The 21,624-nt window shown below is 37.9% G+C and overlaps 3 protein-coding genes across 5 annotated transcripts in view; 2 read left to right on the top strand and 1 right to left on the bottom strand.

The window, feature by feature from the left end:
• LOC113048471 (B-cell receptor CD22-like) overlaps window positions 1–21,624 on the bottom strand; it is a 1,131,192-nt gene that overhangs the window by 513,897 nt on the left and 595,671 nt on the right. The gene's annotated exons all lie outside the window — the stretch shown is intronic.
• Window positions 137–2,030, top strand: LOC113048527 (tetraspanin-7-like). Its single transcript, XM_026210391.1, has one exon. It carries the CDS (start codon window positions 429–431, stop codon window positions 1,518–1,520), a length of 1,092 nt encoding a protein of 363 aa, XP_026066176.1. The 5' UTR covers window positions 137–428; the 3' UTR covers window positions 1,521–2,030.
• On the top strand, window positions 3,010–7,869 carry selenoo2 (selenoprotein O2). Its single transcript, XM_026210327.1, has 10 exons — window positions 3,010–3,470; window positions 4,367–4,570; window positions 4,852–5,029; window positions 5,255–5,385; window positions 5,520–5,797; window positions 5,910–6,028; window positions 6,258–6,289; window positions 7,037–7,222; window positions 7,404–7,560; window positions 7,648–7,869. Exons 1-10 carry the CDS (start codon window positions 3,010–3,012, stop codon window positions 7,867–7,869), a joined length of 1,968 nt encoding a protein of 655 aa, XP_026066112.1.

The raw sequence follows: 21,624 nt of genomic DNA, 5'->3' as shown, positions 1-21,624 counted from the left end.
AATCAATAGCAAAATTGTAAAGACATTAGATTATTAAAGGTTGATAAAGGACACATATCGATCAGAACAGACATTTATGACCCTGAACGAATGGCTTCTGCACCAGTAGAAGGAGATCAGGGCGGTGTGGGTTAACAGCATCATAGCCATATAACCACCAACCCCCCTTCATATCACCAAAGACGCAGTGTACTCAGATGGCCATTGCAGCAGCATCAAGAGCGTCTAAGAAATGTCACAAATAAACATCGGATAGAAGGTGGAGAATCTGCAGGCGAAGATAAGTGTGCCGAGCATTCATCCAAAGAGGATTTATGTTGAAACGAGGCTGTGAATAGGTGCTATTGGGTTGATGACCGGCCGTAAAACACAGACGGGAGAGATGAGGAAGGACAAAACAAAGGAAGGAGTAAAAGAGAGAGAGTGAAATGGTGGTAGATAAAGCACAAGACGGGGCCATGAGCTCTGCGCCGCCGTACGACTCGCTACCAGCTCGGCCGAGCCCTTGCCGTGCAAAAGAGTGGGAAAGAGAGCTGCACGGTGCTCAAAGACTGTCTTCCCCACTTCGTCCTGCTTTACCCTCCACTTCCCGACGGCCTTCTGTGCTTCCTGGATATCTGCTGTCACCCTCCAGAGAGTACACTGACCAACAACGTCTTTCGTTATCGCTGTGCTCGGAGGCCTCGCTGGCGCCCCCTGTGCCTGCTGTGGGTGCCGCCCCACCGTGCTGCCGGGCGGTGGGAGTCATGCCCTTGCTGCGCCTTGCACTCCTGATTTTCAGCTTCCTTTTTTGGGCTGCAGGTCTTGCAATCTTCACCCTAGGTGTCTGGGCACAAGTTTCGCTGTCCGACTACATGCTCCTCTCTGCAAACCGCTACCCAAATGCGCCCATCATTTTGTTATGCACAGGTGCTGCTGTGACAGCTTGGGGCTTTTTGGGATGTTTGGGAGTGGCTGCCAACCTTCCTTACCTTCTGCGGGCATATGGCTTCTTCCAGTTGGCCACACTCATGGGTGGACTAGCGTTGGGTCTTTCAGGGCTCTTTTACAGGGAGAATATTGCTGAAGGTTTCCGTAGCGGGCTTAAGAAAGCTGTTTTGGACTATGGAGAAGATGAGGGCCACGCAGATGCGCTGGACAGCCTGCAGAGGGCGCTTGAGTGCTGTGGCGCCGAGGGTTGGCGCGATTGGCTCATGTCCGATTGGGCTATTCAAGATTCTGTTTACTCAACAGGAAGTTCGGGGAATGATTCCTCCACTTTGTCATTACCAGACAGTTGTTGTATTAAACGTAAAGGCTGTCGCAATAGACCCTTGCCAGAGAGTGGATTCCGGAACATCAAGCTCGCAGGGATTCACACTCACGGTTGTTTCCTCAAAGTCTTCAGCTTGGTAAATGACAACGTCTTTCATATTGCAGCAACAGTCCTGGGTCTTGCTTTCACACAGGTGGCAGGTATAGCCCTCACATGTCTGCTTGCCAATCGTCTTTCACCCAGACTGCGAAGACGAGCCCGTTGAAATAAAAAAAAAGCATCATGAATTTGATTTCTCTAGACTTTCATATACTTACTGCAGTTTCTTGAGTTCAGATCAATTTAGAAACCAGTTAACATTTTTTGAACAAATGCAACAAATAAACACTGCAAGTGTGTTGTAAACGTTATTGAATGTCTAGTAAAGTATGTGCATTTTCTTATATATAATTAACTTTCTGATTGTTGCATGACTCTGAAGGACTAATGTTTTTTGTCCAATAGTCCATTTAGCTTCCATTACTGGCTTAAATGTTATTTATAAAAAGTTAGAAATTGTCTATATACCGTATATCGTATTCTGTAAATAGTTTTTCTATTTATGGCCCATTAGATATGTTACACTGATTGTGGAGTGCATGGGGTTTCTAAACAGTATACTGATTTGCTCTTGAATGCTTCACCGTCAGGTAATTGTACATTGATTATATAAATATTGTCAATTAAAAGAAAGAAAAAAAGACAAAAATATGTATTGTTCTTAAAAATAAACATAAAACAATAACTATAGAATGCATGACCAAGTGCACAATGTTGTTGTATTAAGGCTTGCTGACAATAATGTGATTACTCATAATTGTGAATTGTCACTTGTAACCCATTTCATTTGATATTCTGAAACAGAATATTAAACAAGCAAAATGCATGACTGAACTTGGTTTTATTTGTTTATTGGGATCTGATTCCCAATCGTGAAACCTGGGAAGTGCATGGAGCCAGATCGAATATGAGTTTGAAGAGAAGTAAAAACATGAATTGAAATGTCATTTTATTTTAATTTGTAATAAAAAATAAAAATGTGTTGAGCAACTGCATACCAGCAACTATTAACTTTGTAAACAATCCACTTTTAAACCCACTATGCACAGCTCCATCTGGTTGGGAGTTTGAAGCAAAATGGTGCATTTTATTCTGCTTTTTAAAATGGATTGATTTATGTTTTGACTCCCTAAAGGTAGCTGCACCAAACCTCAGTCTGCAATCTCAAACATTCTCATTTATGTCTGTATTTTCCTTTTTTACAACCCCTGCTGCAATTACAAGCGTGTGATTAATCACTGGGATCTGGGACAGTCTGTGACGCCTCTTTAATGGCCTGCCAGGTAGTGGATTGAAATTGATCTCAAATTAAACCTGCAAACAACTATGATTGCATCCTTCAGACTACTCTTGCTGTAAAATGTATTACTGCAGAAGGTGAATGGTAATAAGAAGAATAATTAAGATAGATAGATAGATAGATAGATAGATAGATAGATAGATAGATAGATAGATAGATAGATAGATAGATAGATAGATAGATAGATAGATAGATAGATAGATAGATAGATAGATAGATAGATAGATAGATAGATAGATTTGTTGTGGTTTTCTGTGCTCAGACTTGAGTCATTAATCCCTTGAAGGATTATGTTCTTGAGCAGATCTGTAAACCTTACAGTGCAAGTGCAAGACAAACAGTCATTAGTATCAGAATGGCCCAAAATGTCATGCCACTGCAAAGGCTAAAGTTCAACAACGTTGCACTGAAAAAGCTCCCGTTGGATTCGTCACTAGAACCGGGCTCACGGACCGTGACAGGAGCGTGTTTTTCCCGTGTGCAGCCTCAGACGCTGCCCAAGCCCACATTCGTCGCGGTATCCGAAGCGGCTCTTGCTTTACTGGGACTGAACACGGAAGATGTTTTACGTGACCCGCACGGGGCTGAATATCTAAGCGGCTCTCGGGTGATTCCGGGCTGTGAGCCCGCTGCGCACTGCTACTGCGGACACCAGTTTGGTCATTTCGCCGGGCAGCTGGGTGACGGTGCTGTGTGTTATCTGGGGGAGGTGGAGGTGGAAGCCGGTGCTCAGCAAAACTCTAATCCGATCAGCACAAGCCCCTGTGGTCGCTGGGAAATTCAGGTTAAGGGCGCTGGATTGACGCCTTATTCTCGGTACCGTTACTTTGGCCTCACTGCATTGATAGGTTACTCTGTATTTCCCTTTGTCCTTGTTGCAGTGTAATTATACATTTAAGTAGTGAGTTATTTTAATTAGGGTTAGGACTAGAATGAGGGCTTTGTTTATTGTTAGGTGTATGTAATTATGCATAATTTATTGTTATTACATATAGGAAGTATGTAACACCAAGAACAATTTTATATCCATATTAGGTGTACAAGGATAGATACAAGCTTTTCGCATTTTGGTCTGTTAAAACTAATAAGAAAATTATTATGCATAAATATATTGCAAAAATAATACCATTTTTATTAAGAAGAAAATACGTAATTTAAGCTTTTAAAAAGTTTTAATATTTGTTTATTTTATATGTAAGTAGGTTAATGTAATGCATGTGTTAACGAAAAGCATATGTCCTCTACTGAAGACAAAAATAAAAATGTATTTTTTCCAACATCAAACATTGTGCCACACTCCTATTTTACTCTCTAAAAACTTTTTTGTTGTTGTTGATGTTTTTGATTGAAACAGTGTAATTCTTAAGAACATGACTTATGTGTTGTATGTGGGTTTTACAGTCTTAAAAATGGCTAGATTGTGGTCTAGCTCAAGTTTATCTCTCTTTCACTTTGAATAATGAGCCTAAACCCACTCTTAACCCATAACAGATGTATTCATCTACATTGAAACCCTGAAAGGGATAGTTCACACAAAAATCAAATTAGGTCATTCAAGTCATTCCAAACCTGAATGATTTTCTTCTGTTGATCACAAAAGAACATATTTTGAAGAATGTAATGGTTACTAGCCATTAACCAACAAAAATGGGTAAAAATGTCTATGTGCTTTGTTTTAAAAAAGTAAGTTTTAGTGTCTGTGTATACTGTAGGCAGTCTGATGGGCGTAAAGTGCTCCGCTCCAGCATTCGAGAGTTCCTGTGCAGTGAGGCCATGTTTGCATTGGGAATTCCCACAACACGGGCGGGATCCCTGGTGACCTCTGACCTTTATGTCCAGAGGGATGCGTTCTACAGTGGCAACCCCAGACCAGAGAGGTGCTCAGTGGTTCTCAGAATAGCACCCACCTTTATCAGGTTGAGCACTTCTATTGATATCTATCAAGTTCAAAATCCTGAAGTTTGCTATATAAAGAAACTATTTATTGAATTGTACAGCCTTATATTACAAGGCCTTTTTTTAGATGTTACTCGTGTCCAAACTTGTCTAAGTATCATCATCTAAAAATCTTTTTTTTTTTTTTGGCTCTGAATTATGAATTACCTGCTTAAATTGGTCTGAGTTCATTAAATTGTACTGAATTTTAGCACTTTACATTGACTCATAACTCTCTCTCTATATTTCTCACATTTCTCAGATTTGGCTCGTTTGAGATCTTCCACCCTGTGGATGACTTCACAGGAAGACATGGCCCTAGTGTTGGACGTACTGATATTGGTGCACAACTTCTGGATTATGTCATTGAGACATTCTACCCTGAAATACAGCGAAGACATTTAGATCGCCAAGAGAGGAATGCTTCCTTCTTCAGAGAGGTTTTAACAATAAAATACATTTTAAAGACTTCATTACTGTTGCGTTAAAATACCAAAACCATAGAAGAACCATTTTGGTTCCCTAAAGAACCTTTCAGTGAATAGTTCATAATAGAACCTTATTTTATTAGTGTGTAGAACATTTTAACAATCAAAAAAACTATAAAAACTTTATTTAATTTTTTTAAATATTGTATATTATTTTATATTCCATGGAACTGCAAGGTGACCGTGAGGACTGCCAAACTGGTTGCCCTGTGGCAAAGTGTGGGATTTTGCCATGGAGTTCTCAACACAGACAACATGAGCATCTTGGGACTCACTATAGACTACGGCCCATTTGGCTTCATGGACAGGTTTGTTTAGCTCCACAGGAGAGCATTCAATTGCACAAAAATGCATCCGAAGTACATCCTGAAAGAACTTGTGCTTTTAATAATTGCTTGTATTATTAGTGTTTTCTAAAAACCTACATTGGTGTCATTTGCAGGTTTGACCCTGAGTTTGTGAGCAATGCCTCTGATAAGAAAGGTCGTTATTCTTATGAAGCTCAGCCATATGTCTGCCGCTGGAACTTGGGATGTTTGGCAGAAGCTCTTGGCGCCGAGCTTCAGTCTGCCAAAGCAGGGGTCATTTTAGATGAGTTCATGACCATTTATGAGGACTGCTACCTGGACATCATGAGGAGGAAGCTGGGTCTTCTGAGACAACAAGAACCAGAGGATGTGGAGCTGGTGGCCGATTTATTGAAGACTATGCACATCACAGGTATAATGAGAGTGAGGAGATATTTCACTTTCCGTTGAATGAAAGTTGACACAGATTCCTCAAAAACAAATTAATTAGCGAATATTTTCATCTATCGCTGTTCCATTACCAGGTGCAGACTTCACAAACACATTTCGTCTGCTGAGTGCCGTGTCCTGTCCTGCAGGTGAACAGAAAGACTCAGTAGTGGAGCTGATCGTGGAACAGTGTGCCTCGCTGGAAGAACTAAAGGTGGCCAATCACCCTGCAATGTGATCTGCACCCTCTCAGAGTCTAATCTTCACAATAATAAACAATTTAATGTATTTTAAAACCAGTTTATGTATATCGACAAATATGTAGATTTTATTATATTTTAATTTTCAGACTCTGAAGTGCTAGAATCTATTGTTTTGAGCAAAAGTGACCAAAATTTCATTCTCCTGTACTCTGCATTCTTCTCTTCATGTGATGCTGTCAGCACGTTGCAAGAAAGACAAGGCAAGAGAATTGGTATGTTGTCTGAATGAATTTGCATTGGTTTGTCTCTAGCGACTTTTAAAACCGAGCTGAAAAAGCATTATGAGCTCTAAACAGGTAAAACTGAGTTTTATGCACAATTACTTGTCACAATTATTTGTATGCCCTAGTATTTCTCATTCATTATGTCCTAAGTTTATTTATTTATTTATTAAAATATCCAAAAACCACTAGAACAGTGTTATATATTTTGCTGAGTTTTGTACCGTACTTACATTATCCCAAATGTTTGAAAGAATGTTTAAATCAAAATAAATAAGCAATTTTAACTAGTGACACGGACAGTGTCCATAGTGTCATTGTGTCACCTGCCAAATGATGTCACACATCCTCAATTTCAATTTAGTTTTGTAGGAAACATGGAAACACCAAAGATGTTTTAATATGTTTTATTAGACAGCTGACGACCGCACAGAGTAGCATTGTAACAGAACTTTCAAATGTAACTAATATGAAAAAACAGCATTTTAGTACGTCAAGTTAAGCGAAATTAAAATGAGAAATGTTGCCTTTAAACTAGCTTGAATTATTTTATTTTATTTATACAGTTTATTTCATTTTTATGGTTTTAGTTACAGTAACTGTGATTGTTGAACCATGGTTGAGACCCCTCATAATTACATATGTTCTAAAGTAAAAAGGAGGTTTGGAGATACTTAACACCTGTATAATGTTTTCCTTATTTTCTTTCATTTGTTGTACTTCTGTGTCTATTCTTAGTGAGTTGGAGATGATTCTCTCTATGGCGGAGACAAATCCAGGTATGTTCAACATGGTGGCCAATCAGCCGGAGGTCACCAAACAACTGGAGAAGATTGGCAGAATGAAGGAGCTTCTCATAATCAATGAGGTGGAGCTAAAAATCCAACAGAGAGATCATTGGCAGAGATGGGTCAAACAATACAGGTATAAATACATAGTAACAAGCTCTTTATTTTCATGTATACTAGGTACAAGTTCTTATTTTGTTAATAAATTAATATAAATGAATATACAAGTTTTAATGATTTAATGTAAAAAAAAAATCTATTTGAATTAACATGAATGAAAAGTCCAAGGCTTTTCATATGTATGGTCACCACGTTAGGAGACGTCTGGCCCATGAATGTGACGAAGCGAGTGACCCTGATGCAGTGGAGAAAGAACGGGTCAGATCTATGAACTCCACCAATCCCGCTGTTGTGCTGCGGAACTACATTGCCCAGAATGCAATTGAAGCAGCTGAAAGGGGTGACTTTTCGGAGGTCAGAGGTCATGATTGAAATGCAGTAATTTAAACAATGAAATTTTTGTGGTGTATTCATCAAAAAAAAAAAAAAAAACCTTTTCAGGTTCAACAGCTGCTTAAAGTTTTGGAGAACCCTTATTCGGTCAGTCCCAATCTGGAGTGTCCGGTATGGTCAGCAGGAAGTGGGTCAGACCGAGCTGATGGCAACAGCATTAAGGGACAGGAAGTTAAGGAGAACACAAAAAGAAAAGCAGCAGCTGATACTCACCAGATTCCATATAACAGTAAACCTCCTGCATGGGCCAGAACGATCTGTGTCACATGATCATCCTAAAACCTCCCAAACATCACAGCCCAATCCAATACAGAAAGAAAGCGAGAGAAACATTCTCTCTTGTGTTCCTCTGTATTGATCAGGTATGTTAGTGTTGAGGGAGGCTGAGCAACACACAGCACTCCTGCTCAGATAATGCAGAAATGGCCATATAGGTACAATAAATGAGGCATACTTTTTTTAATAAATGAAAAATATTTGTATTACTATGACATTTAGAAACTGAATAAATTGTTCATATTTTAATTTCACATCTGTTAATTCTGCAATTATCTGATCAATGAAGATTCAGATGTTCAGCTTAGCAGGCCTGTCTGAGTTTGACAAACAAGGAGTATCTTGTGCACAAATACAAACATGCATACTCTTTAATTATGGATTTATCACGTTTAATAGATAGTTCACCCCAAATTGTACTAGCTTGCTCAACAAGACGTTGTTTTGCATACAGTGAAAGTGGTTGCCTTTCTTCCAAAAAGCACTATAAAAGTAGTCTGTAAAAGTCTTCTAAGGTCTTCAATACTATACATTTTGTGATTTTGTGAGCGGCATATTTAATAAAAAACTGATGAATAAAGTATAGTTGACTGAATAGTCAGTCAATCAGATTTTGTTTAAAAACAAATTTTATTTACAATATTTTCTATAATAAATTTTGTTTTAATATCATGCTTTTATGTTTTATTTTGGTCTTACAATTTTATCATAGGCCATTATTCACAAGTAGTTGGACTCAGTATTAACAAACCAACCATTACAAAGTGAGATTTACTGTAATGTCATTGAGATGAGTTTAATCATTAACTTGATCCAAACACCATGATTCTAGTAACAGTATACATCTGCCAAGCCGTAAGAGTTCTGTATGTATGTTTCTGATATAACAAAAGCTGAACATGATTACACATACATTTGTTGCCTAAAATGTAAAGGCTGGAGACATTATAGTTTTGGTGATTCAACGTTCTTTGCATTATTTATTCAGTAAAGCAAATTGTTCTAAAACCCCTAAATGGTATTTGAATAATATTCAAAGCAGCTAAGTGTGAGCCATAGATGCCACACTAGATATGCTTCAATAAGATTTAAGGCAAATATACAGTTGCATGGATGAATGGATTAAAAAGATTTTATTTAGTCATTTATTTCACAGCGGTCAATATAACTCCCTGTCTAAAACTACTTTAAATTATTTTAATAATAATGCCACAATATGTTTTAGAAATTGCAAAAGTCAAAATGGCTACATCTCAGAATGAATATTTGTTAGGTGCACAACACATGTATTCAGTATGTGGATTCGGCACCTTACTGGGACACAAAGAGACACAGAAAGAGAATTTTACATTCACATTTATTAGAGTAGTTGAGTAGTCGTATAATACTACCTTACGAGGAGATTATGCATTAATCCATAAACAAAAGAACAGGCTACACAATAATAGCTGAGTAACTGAAGTCACTACTGATGAAGCTCTTTTGCATGCATTACAAGAATTTAAGATCTCAGTGGTCCTTAGTTTAATTAAAATTTGGTTATTAAATCAGACTATAACTTCCTGGCCTTTCTATATAGATTCTCTATAAAAGGGCAGATGAAAATACTGCATTAGCACAAGTGAAATTTAAGACCTGAGATCATGAGGGATTAGTGGTGAAATTGAAGACTGAATGCAGAGTTACTTACTTAGTAAAGCAAATCTAAGAGATTTCCGATGCAGTTTGAATAGTACTCAAATCAGCATGATGCATGAGACACGCTTCATTTCTCCCGTGCAGTTGCAAAATATACAATGACTGTGTTTCAAAGAAATATATGAGATAAGTGATAAGTGACGTGACATACAGCCAAGTATGGTGACCCTCACTCAGAATTCGTGTTCTGCATTTAACCCATCCAAAGTGCACACTTAGCAGTGAACACACACACACACACAGTTGGGGTTTCAGTGCCTTGCTCAAGGGCACCTCAGTCGTGGTATTGAAGGTGGAGAGTGTGCTGTACATTCACCCCTCCACCTACAATTCCTATGTACCACATATTAGCTTCAGGAAAGTACTAATGTTCTGTATGAACCTTAAATGCATTTGTTCGAGACACATTTGATTTCACCTTCTTGGACTTACAGTAAAAAGGTTTTGTTGAAGTCAGTCAGTGGGAGGAACCAGAGCTAAATAGACTGAACCAATCTCAACCTCAATCTCAACTCTATGTCCTATGGAGTAGGAGGCAACCTCAACATTTAAATATGCCTGATTCTAATCATGTGCTTTATCAAGAGTGGACCTGCTAATTTAGAGACGGAAAAACAAAATCAGGAGTGAACATTACAAGTGAGTTTCAAAATTGCACTTCAAAAATACAATTTTAGGATTTTGATGATATAAAAGCATAGATTTTCTGACTTCTTGCTGGTGTCGACTTTAATATTATTGCTGGTTTATGTCATTTTGTGTTATAAAGATCTGTAGAAGTGGAAATTGTTTGTAATTTCAAAGACAAATCCAGTGGTGTCCATATATTTAGTGACAAGCAACAATGTTGCTCATTCTATTTCTGAGTAAGTATCAATGCTGACAAATAAGCACATTTTTATTGTTTTTAACTCTGATGTATTTATATATTTTTTCTTTTACATGAAGTTCTAGGCAATACCATTTCCAGTGCGTCTGAATCAGTCAGACTGGTAAATGGCAACAACTCTTGTTCAGGAAGATTGGAGGTTTTCTATAACAATCAGTGGGGAACAGTGTGTGATGACGGCTGGGATCTCTCAGATGCTGCAGTGGTGTGTAGAGAGATGGGCTGTGGGGATGCTATTGAGGCAAAGAGTGGTGCTTATTTCAGACCAGGTGGGGGACAAGTATCAATGAGCAATATTGGGTGCACTGGAAATGAGCCTATGTTGAGCAGTTGCAGCTCTAAGAAAGCGGGAGAGTTTTACTGTGACCATTCAAAAGATGCTGGAGTCATATGTCGCTGTAAGTTGCTCGATTTCTCTTGAAATAAAAGCTGTTATGTTTCTGTATGCAATTAATAATTATTTCTGATGTCTGCTCTGTGTGGACATTAGCACTTGTCAGATTGGTGAATGGCAGTCACTCCTGTTCTGGACGAGTGGAGGTTTTCTATAACAATCAGTGGGGAACAGTGTGCAGTAATGGCTGGGATTATTCAGAGGCTGCAGTGATATGTACAGAAATGAGCTGTGGGAGTGTTTACGAGCAAAGGATCGGTGGTTTTTTTGGCCAGGGATCAGGACCGGTATGGCTTAGTGATGTACAATGCTCTAACTCTGAAACTACTCTGAGACACTGCACTTTTCAGGGATGGGGACAAAGCTCATGTGGACATGAGAAGGATGCTACAGTCGCCTGCGACCGTGAGTATAAAATCTTTTACACTAAGTTTAAAGGGTGACGTGCAGCATTTGTGGCATGCATTGGTTACCACAGAAAATAGTTTTTACTCTTTCCTCGGTTTTCAAGACACCAAGCTTATATTTTTGTTAAATCACTTACATCAATTAATCTGTAAATACATGAATAATACCAACATTATAACTGTGGATAGAATTTGGTTAATTTACATCATGCCACAAATGCTGTGCATAAAAATTTAGTTGTAAATAATCCAGAATATTTCTTGACTCACAAGTCTTATGAACCTGAGAAAGTGCATCAGATGTAATCCACCGACATCAGCTCTCATTATGTCATTATTCAGGCAGAATTAAGCTGGAAAACGGCTTCAATGCTTGCTCTGGAAGAGTGGAGATTTATAATCGCTGGGGAAACAATTGGGTAACTGTGGTTGGTGATAACTGGGATCTATCAGAGGCTGCAGTGGTGTGTAGGGAGATCGGATGTGGGGATGCTATAGCAGCAAAGGGTGCTGCTTATTTCGGGCAGGGAAATAACGGGTATCCAGTATGGTTGAATGATGTCAACTGCAATGGCAATGAGCCCACACTCTTTGCCTGTGAGTCCAAAAAAATAGAAGATTTCCAGCTGCATTACAAGGATGCTGGTGTCATCTGCCAATGTAAGTTGCTCCATTATCATCCATGCAAGAATACTGAAAATAAACTTTTCAAAAATTAGAAACTTGTGTTATCATTTAACCCCAGGTTGCTACAGGTCTATTATTATGTTTATGATTACACTGCATTATAAATCTTGGGGAAAAAATAGAATAAAGATTCTGTTCTGTATTTAGGTATCCTATCCTAATATTTTTTTTAACAGTATGTTTCTTAATCTTTCTGTCTGGCCATTAGCTCTTGTTAAGCTGGTGAATGGCATTAACTCTTGCTCTGGGCGAGTTGAAGTATTTTTTGATGGCCGGTGGGGAACAGTGTGTGATGACGGCTGGGATCTCTCAGATGCTGCAGTGGTGTGTAGAGAGATGGGCTGTGGGGATGCTATTGAGGCAAAGAGTGGTGCTTATTTTGGACAAGGATCTGGACCTGTATGGCTAAGTGATTTACAGTGTGGCAGTTACTCTACTCTGAGAAACTGTAATTCAAAGGGATGGGGACAAAACAGCTGTGGACATGAGAAGGATGCTGGAGTCACCTGTCAACGTGAGTACAAAACCAAAAAATTAACAGTATAAACCTTGTCATATTTTTTCCACTGGTAATATATTTTTGTTGCCATTAGTTAAAATCAGACTGGTGAATGGCGTCTCCTCTTGTTCTGGACGAGTGGAGGTCTTTCGTGATGGTCAGTGGGGAACCGTGTCTGATGATGGCTGGGGTCTGTTAGATACTGCAGTGGTGTGTAGACAGATGGGATGTGGAGATGCTATAGAGGCAATAGGCGGTGCTTATTTTGGACAAGGTGCAGGACAAATATTTATGGGCAGTGTAAACTGTGTTGGAAATGAGGCCATACTCAGTGCTTGTGAATCACGTAGAACGGGAATGTATGACCATTCAAAGGATGCTGGAGTCATCTGTAACCGTAAGTGAAACTTTCTACACGGTTTCTTTCATTTTCATGCATGTAAAAAATAGTGTTTAAAAGAGTAATTCACTCGAAAATTTCAATTTGCTTAATAAATTTACTCCCCCTGGTCATCTAAGATGTAGAAGAGTTTATGTTTATTCATCAGAACAGATGTGGAGAACTCTGCAGTGAATGGGTGCCGTCAGAATGAGAGTTCAAATAGGGCTGCGCTGCAGATTTAACTGCTTTCATTGTTCTTATTATCATTTTCTATAATAAAATGCTAATCGGCATTATCACTGCTTAGAATACAATGGGATATTTTGTGCTTTAATTATTCTGTTTAAGAAACCACATCATCTCACAGAAAGATTTATTCGATTAATGCTACGATTATATCATCTGCAATTATGAATGCGATTTTGCATTGCTTCCCAGAGAACTACAGCTCTGTATAGTAAATAGTAAATACTGCTCCACCTGAAAGAACAGAAGCAGCTTTACTGACAAAATGTGCATGACAATCATGATTAATGACGTTCGATTATTCGTGCAGCCCTAAGTTCACACAGCTGATAAAAACATCACAAAAATATACAAGTCTGGACAAAATGTGAGTCTAATCCATAATAACACTTTCTTCAGAGAAAAAAAATCAATCCCTAGTTATCCGCTTACATTAAAATCCACAGACACAGAGCTTTTTGCTTTACAAGACATTCATTGATGGACTGGAGTGGTGTGGATTATTGTGATGTTTTTATCAACTGTTTGTTTGGACTCTCCTTCCGACGGCACCCATCCACTGCTGAGGATTGGTGGTGAGCAAGTAGTATCTAAACTGATTCTAATGTTCTAATGAACAAACAAGCTCTTCTTAATATTGGATGGCCGGTGGGTGAGTAAATATTTAGCAAATTTTTATTTTTGGGTGAGACATTTCTTTAATGCAGCCACGTGTGGGACTTTGACCTGAAAAAGAAGACAGGAGAAAACATTGCTTTTAAGTAGTTCATGTGTTTCTTTTACTTTCATTTATGTGGCTGTTAGCTTCTCTCAGGCTCATTGATGGACACAACTCTTGTTCTGGACGAGTGGAGGTTCTTTTTAATGGAATATGGGGAACAGTGTGTGATGATGGATGGGATGCATCAGATGCTGCAGTGGTGTGTAGAGGGATGGGCTGTGGGGATGTGATCGAGGCAAAGAGCGCTGCCTATTTCGGTCAGGGATCAGGACCTGTATGGATAAGTGATTTACAATGTTCCGACACTGACTCAAGATTAAGAGATTGTAAATCAGGTGGATGGGGAAGAGGCACTTGTGGACATGAGAAAGATGCAGGAGTCATCTGTAAGGGTGAGTGCAAACCTTTTAACAGCAAATGATGTAGTCAGTATAGCACTAAAAGCTGCGGTAGGTAACTTTTGACGCTCTAGCGGTAAATAAACAGTGCTTGCGTCTTGCGGAAGAACATCGTAGCCGGATCTACTTCTCTCTGTTTATGTCTATGAAGAATCACAAAGGTACTGGGTTACTCCGCCGCGGTACCCCCGAAGCAATCTAAAATAGTCCGAATATAAACACTTATTATAGGTGCACCCTAGTGATTCAGGACAAGCTAAAAACACGGTTTGGAAAATGGATTCATGGTGTACTCGCTTATTATATACATTTTTCTACATTTTGAACACAAACAAAGTTACGGACCGCAGCTCTGATTGGTTGTTTCTTACCGGGAGCGGATGGCTTTCTGTAAATGGCAATAGGACCACTGGGAGGAGCCAGAGGAGCTTGATTTTTTCACAGATTACCGGTCTCATATTCTACTGTCAGGACATAATGACAGGTTTAATAAATATGTAAAAAATATATTTTTACAAAAGTTATCTACTGCAGCTTTAAGTGATTGTATATATTCTTTAAGATTGAACTATCATTATATATAAACTTCTTCTATTGTGTGAGCAATAGATAATGTTAGGCTGGTCAGCGGCACCAACCCCTGTTCTGGACGAGTGGAGGTTCTTCTCGCCGGTCAGTGGGGAACAGTGTGTGATGATGGATGGGATGCGTCAGACGCTGCAGTGGTGTGTAGACAACTGGGCTGCGGGGATGTGATCGAGGCAAAGAGCGCTGCTTATTTCGGTCAGGGATCAGGACCTGTATGGATAAGTGATTTACAATGTTCCAACACTGAATCAAGATTAAGAGATTGTAAATCAGCTGGATGGGGAAGAGGCACTTGTGGACATGAGAAAGATGCAGGAGTCATCTGTAAGGGTGAGTGCAAACCTTTTAACAGCAAATGATGTATACAGTATAGGACTGAAGTGATTGTATATATGCTTTATGATCGAACTATCATTATATATAAACTTCTTCTATTGTATGAGCAATAGATAACGTTAGGCTGGTCAGCGGCACCAACCCCTGTTCTGGACGAGTGGAGGTTCTTCTCGCCGGTCAGTGGGGAACAGTGTGTGATGATGGATGGGATGCGTCAGATGCTGCAGTGGTTTGTAGACAACTGGGCTGTGGAACAGTTTTGGAAGTAAAGAATGCGGCTTATTTTGGAAAGGGTTCGGGAACAATTTGGATGAATAACGTCAACTGTTTTGGGAATGAGGCTACACTGTTGAGCTGTTCATATGATGCAACTCCAGACAGATGTGACCATGAGAAAGATGCTGGAGTCATTTGTGGAGGTAAGATCCAGTGCTTTCATTTTAATTAGAGAGGTAATAAAGAAACGTGTTTTCTTCATGGAGACAATGATGACTTTTGATTTGATCATTTTGGTACCAAACAATACCCAGAATGCCTATGAAATTCCATGCTCAAATATGCTGGTATATCAAATTTTCTTAGTATTGTATTCTTTAAAATCAATGCTCTTTAAAGCCCACATCCACGTTAAAAAAGTTTGTTATTGTTGCATTTGAGTCTTAATCTTAAATCATTATTTTCTCATCTTCACTCAGCTGTTAAAGTCCTGTTGAGGGTTGAAGTGAAGGCTACACTTGGAATCAACCCAAACACTGCTGGAATCATAAATAAACTTTCAGATGAGGTAAGAGCGGTGGAAAGAGTGACATTGAGCTATTGAGCTACTGTCATCTACTGTGTTATTATTATGTTCTCTGTATTTACATTCATTTGAATCTCATAGATTGGAAAGAAGCTACGAATAAATGGGACGTTCTCACTGAAAACTCAGACCGATGGAAATATCTTTCATAAGAGAATAGGAGCCGCACCCTGAAATATTGGTACGACTTTAACATTAGCTTTAAAACTAAAGTCTTTAAATATTTAATTGCATATTTTCCATAATAACAATGTACAGTGGTGTTGGTTCCTCAGGTCATTTCTGGAATACAGAGAAGACAACTAGCTACCACTATCTTATAGGACATTGATTGCTTCATCCCTCTTTCAGTCTGACCTTTGTAAACACGACAATGCTTTTATAATATGCTATAATATTTTTTTTCTAATGACAATGTCAGCATAATGTTTTTTGTTTAGACAAGTGTTTTGATGCTGATGAAGTATCTTTGTGTCACATCCCAACTTGCTAAATTTAAATGTAAAATATTTTCTAATCAATGTCAATATTGTACATATATTTTCAGTATAAACATGTCTGGAGCTAAATGAATTCAAATATTATAACAGTATGCTTAATAATAATTAAGTCAATTAAATTCAGATAGTTGCATTATAAACATAAATAAAGTGTGATTAAAGAATTTCTGGATGTTGTCTTTGTAGTCTTTTCTGGTCACAATTTCAGTATTTTTGTCTTGTTTTACAGAAAAAAAATAGTTCTGCTTATACGTTGTTAATGTAGGCATTGGTACCATTTTACCATATTTAGGTTATTAATTTGCTTAGATTTTGAAACAAGAAGTAATCTTTTTTTAACCATGACATAAAGGCATCTGGGCTTGTGGTTGGTGAGCCGGTTTCTCCCAAGTATTATCAGGATACGTAAACGTTTTGTAAACCATTTGCAATGGGTAATGAGCTGAGACAGACATGTGCATGTATTTAGAAGGAAAAGCAACCTATCCCAATTCAAAAACTGAGTGCCTGACCGTGGATAATAACATAAAGCCAAATTTTAATCGTGAAACATGGAATGGCTTCAGAATGCATGGAATAAAGCAAACAAGTCTTATTATGGTACTTGTTTGGCCCTAAATAATACAGGATTGTTTGTGGAAGGTAAATATTCAAAAGGTTCACAGTTTGCATCTTGTTAATGGGGCATGTCACAGTAATTAGGGAGGAAAAACTCATTTGAACAACCAAACAAAATGGAAAAAATGAACAGCCTTCTGTTTGATGTCATTGTTATTTGTTTGTAGCAGACTCAAACTTTTTGGTAACACTAAACAATTCAAATTCAGTGCCAAACAATGACAAATAACCTTGATTTGTGCCCCTTAAAACCCAGCATCGTGAAAGACAAAAACAAGTTGAGAATAATAAAATCTGAGAGATTATCATTACCTTATAGTTTATTTTATGGCGATAGGTTTGCATAGGTCACGGCCTTCTTCTAAAGTGCAATTTGCTGACTTCTACACCTGTTGTTATAATGCAAATATATGTAAAATAAAAACCTGAAAAGGTGTGATAATTTGTCAGGGTCACCTGGAGGGAGGAGACAGGTGGGCTGGAGGTTGTACCTCTAGATAAATGCACAATAGATCTCCAATATACAAACTTATATCTCAGACCCAGAAAGAAAACAGCAGCATACATGGGACACTTCAAAAGGTTTGAACCCCTTAGCCATATTTTAAATTTCCTGTCTTTGTTTAACTATTTATATTTGTCTGCTAAATTAATAAATGTAAATGTTTACTAATTTGTTCTATCTCAAAGTATGATTGCAACAAAGTGGGATTCTCTACAAATTTTCAAATAGACAATAGAATTAGAAAAATTGTATATTATTGTATATTATAATATCCTTATTGGTATTTTTAAACATGTAGCCTAAGGAAGGATTTTAGGATTTATATTTATGGCTTTATAAGCAAGTCTAAAACAAGAAACTTTGGTAACACCAAATGCAATATAAGACCTTTATATAAACCATTATAAAGGAATTTATAATGTATGTTATAATATCTGATATCTTGTCATAAATAATTGTAACCAAAGTTAAAATGTATTATAGCTGAATTTTGAATTCTGAAATTGGTTGTTTGTCATCTATTTGAATGAAATATACTTTCTAAAGGTGTAACAGACAGTATAATCATTGTAATATATGATTAATGTGGTTTTAATTATTCAAGATCATACAATAGCTACATTGCAAGGTGCTTTACAAGACATTTGATGTATTAAAATGCATTATCCTAAAGGCTGTAAGCAAATTCCTGCAGAAACTATAGTTATCTTCCTGTTTTATTAAATTAATCTGGTAATATTAAAAGTAGCATTATTTATCAAAATCAGCTATATCTTTTAGCATTACCATGTTTCTTAGTTTCTTTCCAGCAGCGCTGTGTACCAAATGGCTCATTGTCCTTCAAAGTAAGACCTCGAACACTTCATACTTACAAACTGCTTATTTTTGCCCTGCATATTGAATGATATAATTGTGATTCTCCGTGTTTTTCTCTCTCATGACGAGCAGTTTTGGGCAATCCCACGTCAGGCGAGGCTTCTTCAGTCAGACTCGTTGATGGCAGCAGCTCTTGTTCGGGAAGAGTGCAGGTTCTCCATAATGGAAAATGGGGAGCCGTGTGTTACGATGGCTGGGATTTGTTCGACGCAAATGTTGTGTGTAGTGAGTTGGGCTGTGGGGAAGCGAAAGAGGTGAAGTCTGCGCAATATTTTGGGAATAGCTCAGGACAAATATGGCTGACTAAGGTGAAATGTTTTGGGAATGAGTCCTCGCTGACAGAATGTCCAGTGGGTGGAGAGGAAAAATGGGGACAAAAAAAGTGCCTTTTTGACATGTATGCTGGAGTCATCTGTCAGAGTGAGTACAAAACCATTTACAGTTTAACTGCATACTATGTGATCAAAGTTGTCATGCTTTTGTTGATTCTTATTCATGTCTTATCAGCCAGAACCAGGCTGGTGAGTGGCATCAACTCTTGTTCCGGACGAGTGCAGGTTCTTTATAACGGAACGTGGGGAACAGTGTGTGATGATGGCTGGGATCTGTCTGAAGCTGCAGTGGTGTGTAGAGAGATTGGCTGTGGGGATGTGATTGAGGTGAAGAGATCGGCGTATTTTGGAGAAGGTTCAGGACAAATATGGATGGATAATGTAAACTGCACTGGAAATGAGTCTGCGTTGAGCAAATGCGCATATCTTGGACTGGAGCATAATGACTGCAGTCACTCCAAGGATGTTGGAGTCATCTGTCAGCGTAAGTCAGTGGAAATTAAAATAGCAACATTGTCAATAAAAAGTCAACAGCAAGTCTGAAAAAAAAAGAAAAAAAAAGTGAGGTAGAAACTCAGAATTGCGAGATGTAAACCCGGGGGAAAAGTCAGAATTGTGAGATACACACACACAAAAAAAAAAATAAAAAATAAAAATTAAACTCAAAATTAATAGAAAAAAGTCTGAATTGTTAAATACAATACAGAGAAAAGGAAACTCAAAATGAATAGAAAAAAGTCAGAATTGTGAGATACAATACAAAAAAATTAAACTCAAAATTAATAGAAAAAAGTCTGAATTGTTAAATACAATACAGAAAAAAGGAAACTCAAAATTAATAGAAAAAAGTCAAAATTGTGAGATACAATATAGAAAAACAATTAAACTCTAAATTAATAGAAAAAGTCAGGATTGCCATTTGTAAATTCAGAATTCTGAGAAAAAAAGAATTGTTAGATATTGTGAGAAAAAAATGACTTTTTTTTCTCACAATTGCCCCTTTATATCGCAGTTCTGAAAAAAAAAAAAAACTGTGAGATTTAAATTGCAAAGAAAATTTTGAAGAAAAAAGTCTGAATTATGAGATTAAACGATAATTATGAGATTTCCACGATAATTTTTCACATTTTTATTCTTTGGCAGAAATGGGCTTCCATATCTCTTTTTGTACTGTATTCTAATTGGAATTTTAAAGAAAATCTTTAATTAATTGCTGTTTCTTTTGTTTTCTTCCGCATGGTCATTAGCTGTTATAAGGACGGTAGAAGGCTTTGACGCTTGTTCTGGGAGAGTGGAGGTTCTCCATAATGGAAAATGGGGAACCGTGTGTGATAATAACTGGGATGGATCAGATGGCAAAGTGGTATGTAAAGAAATGGGCTGTGGAAAAATCAAAACATTAACATTGGTGCTTATTTCGGAGTCACATCAGGACAAATATGGATGAGCAATGTGAGCTGCAATGGAGAAGAGGCTGCTCTGAGCACCTGTGCATTTGAGGGATGGGGAACACATAACTGTCTTCATGCAAGGCACGCTGGAGTCAAGTGTCACCGTGAGTTGAAAACGATAAATTCAAGTGAAATCAAAATTGTGTCATTATCTGCTCATACACTGGAGAAGGTTCTTTTAATATCAACAAATCATGAACGTTTTTTATGTTTTTTGTTCTTCGCATCGGTGTCACCTTTAGTCCCTGTCAGGCTGGTGAGTGATAACAGCGTTTGTTCTGGACGAGTGGAGGTTCTTCATGACGGTCAGTGGGGAACAGTGTCTGATGATGGCTGGGATCTAACAGATGCTGCAGTGGTGTGTAGACAACTGGGCTGTGGAGATGTTATAAAGGCAACTGGTGGTGCTTATTTTGGACAGGGATCTGGCCCAGTATGGATGAATTTTGTCGACTGTGTAGGGAATGAGTCTTCATTGATACAATGTAACGTAGATCAGTGGCAGAACAACAACCTCAATCACTTGCACGATGCTGGAGTCATCTGCAGAGGTGAGTGCCAATCGAATATATTTTGCAGTAATTGAAGTAAAGCTGATGTGTTTTTGTGTGCAAATCTATATGGCATTATATAAATAAATTCTACGTCAGTAAACTAAAATTGTTGTTTTTACACAAATTAAGTGTAACGGTTTTTACACTTGAATTGTATCCTTGAAGAAAGAATCTTTTAAAGAATACATATAACAAATAATTGTAATGCCCTTTAGAGCCCTATTCCACAAACACAGGGTCTGTCCAGGCTTACACACGAGTGTTAAAGTCCTGTTGAGGATTGAGATGAAGGCCGACCCCACATTCAACCCAGATGATCAAAGAACCATGACTAAACTCTCCGAGGAGGTGAGAGCAGTGACCAGAGGAACAATGAGCTGCACTTTTCTGCTAATATCTTCAGGCTGTTCCTGTTACAATTGATTCTGTGTATATTTACATTCACTTGAATCTCACAGATGGAGAAGAAGCTGGCAAATAAGCGGACCTTCCTCACTGACGTGGAAAACTCAGAAAGATGGAAAAGTCTTCCAGGAGGTCTCCCAGAAAAAGAATACTGCAAGAAAATGTAGCTAACTGACATGCTGGATAATTTTATTTTATTAAAATCGTATTTGTAATGAGATGTTTCATTTAAAATGTAGATTTTTTTTTATATATATATTTTCACCGATTATTGGTGGGAAAAAAAACAGCTTCTAATTTTGTATTTCAACTGTTAACCTGTTAACTGGTCACTCACCGTTTTTTGAAGATAGAGATGAATGTGCATGATACAAATCTACATTTTTATAATTCATGACTGAAAACATTTTGTAACATGATTTTGATGTACCATTTACATGGTAATGCAATGTCTGATTTTT

This window comes from Carassius auratus, chromosome 29 (assembly GCF_003368295.1).
Source record: "Carassius auratus strain Wakin chromosome 29, ASM336829v1, whole genome shotgun sequence".
NCBI lineage: Eukaryota > Metazoa > Chordata > Actinopteri > Cypriniformes > Cyprinidae > Carassius > Carassius auratus.
This window is presented reverse-complemented; position numbering and strand designations above follow the sequence as displayed.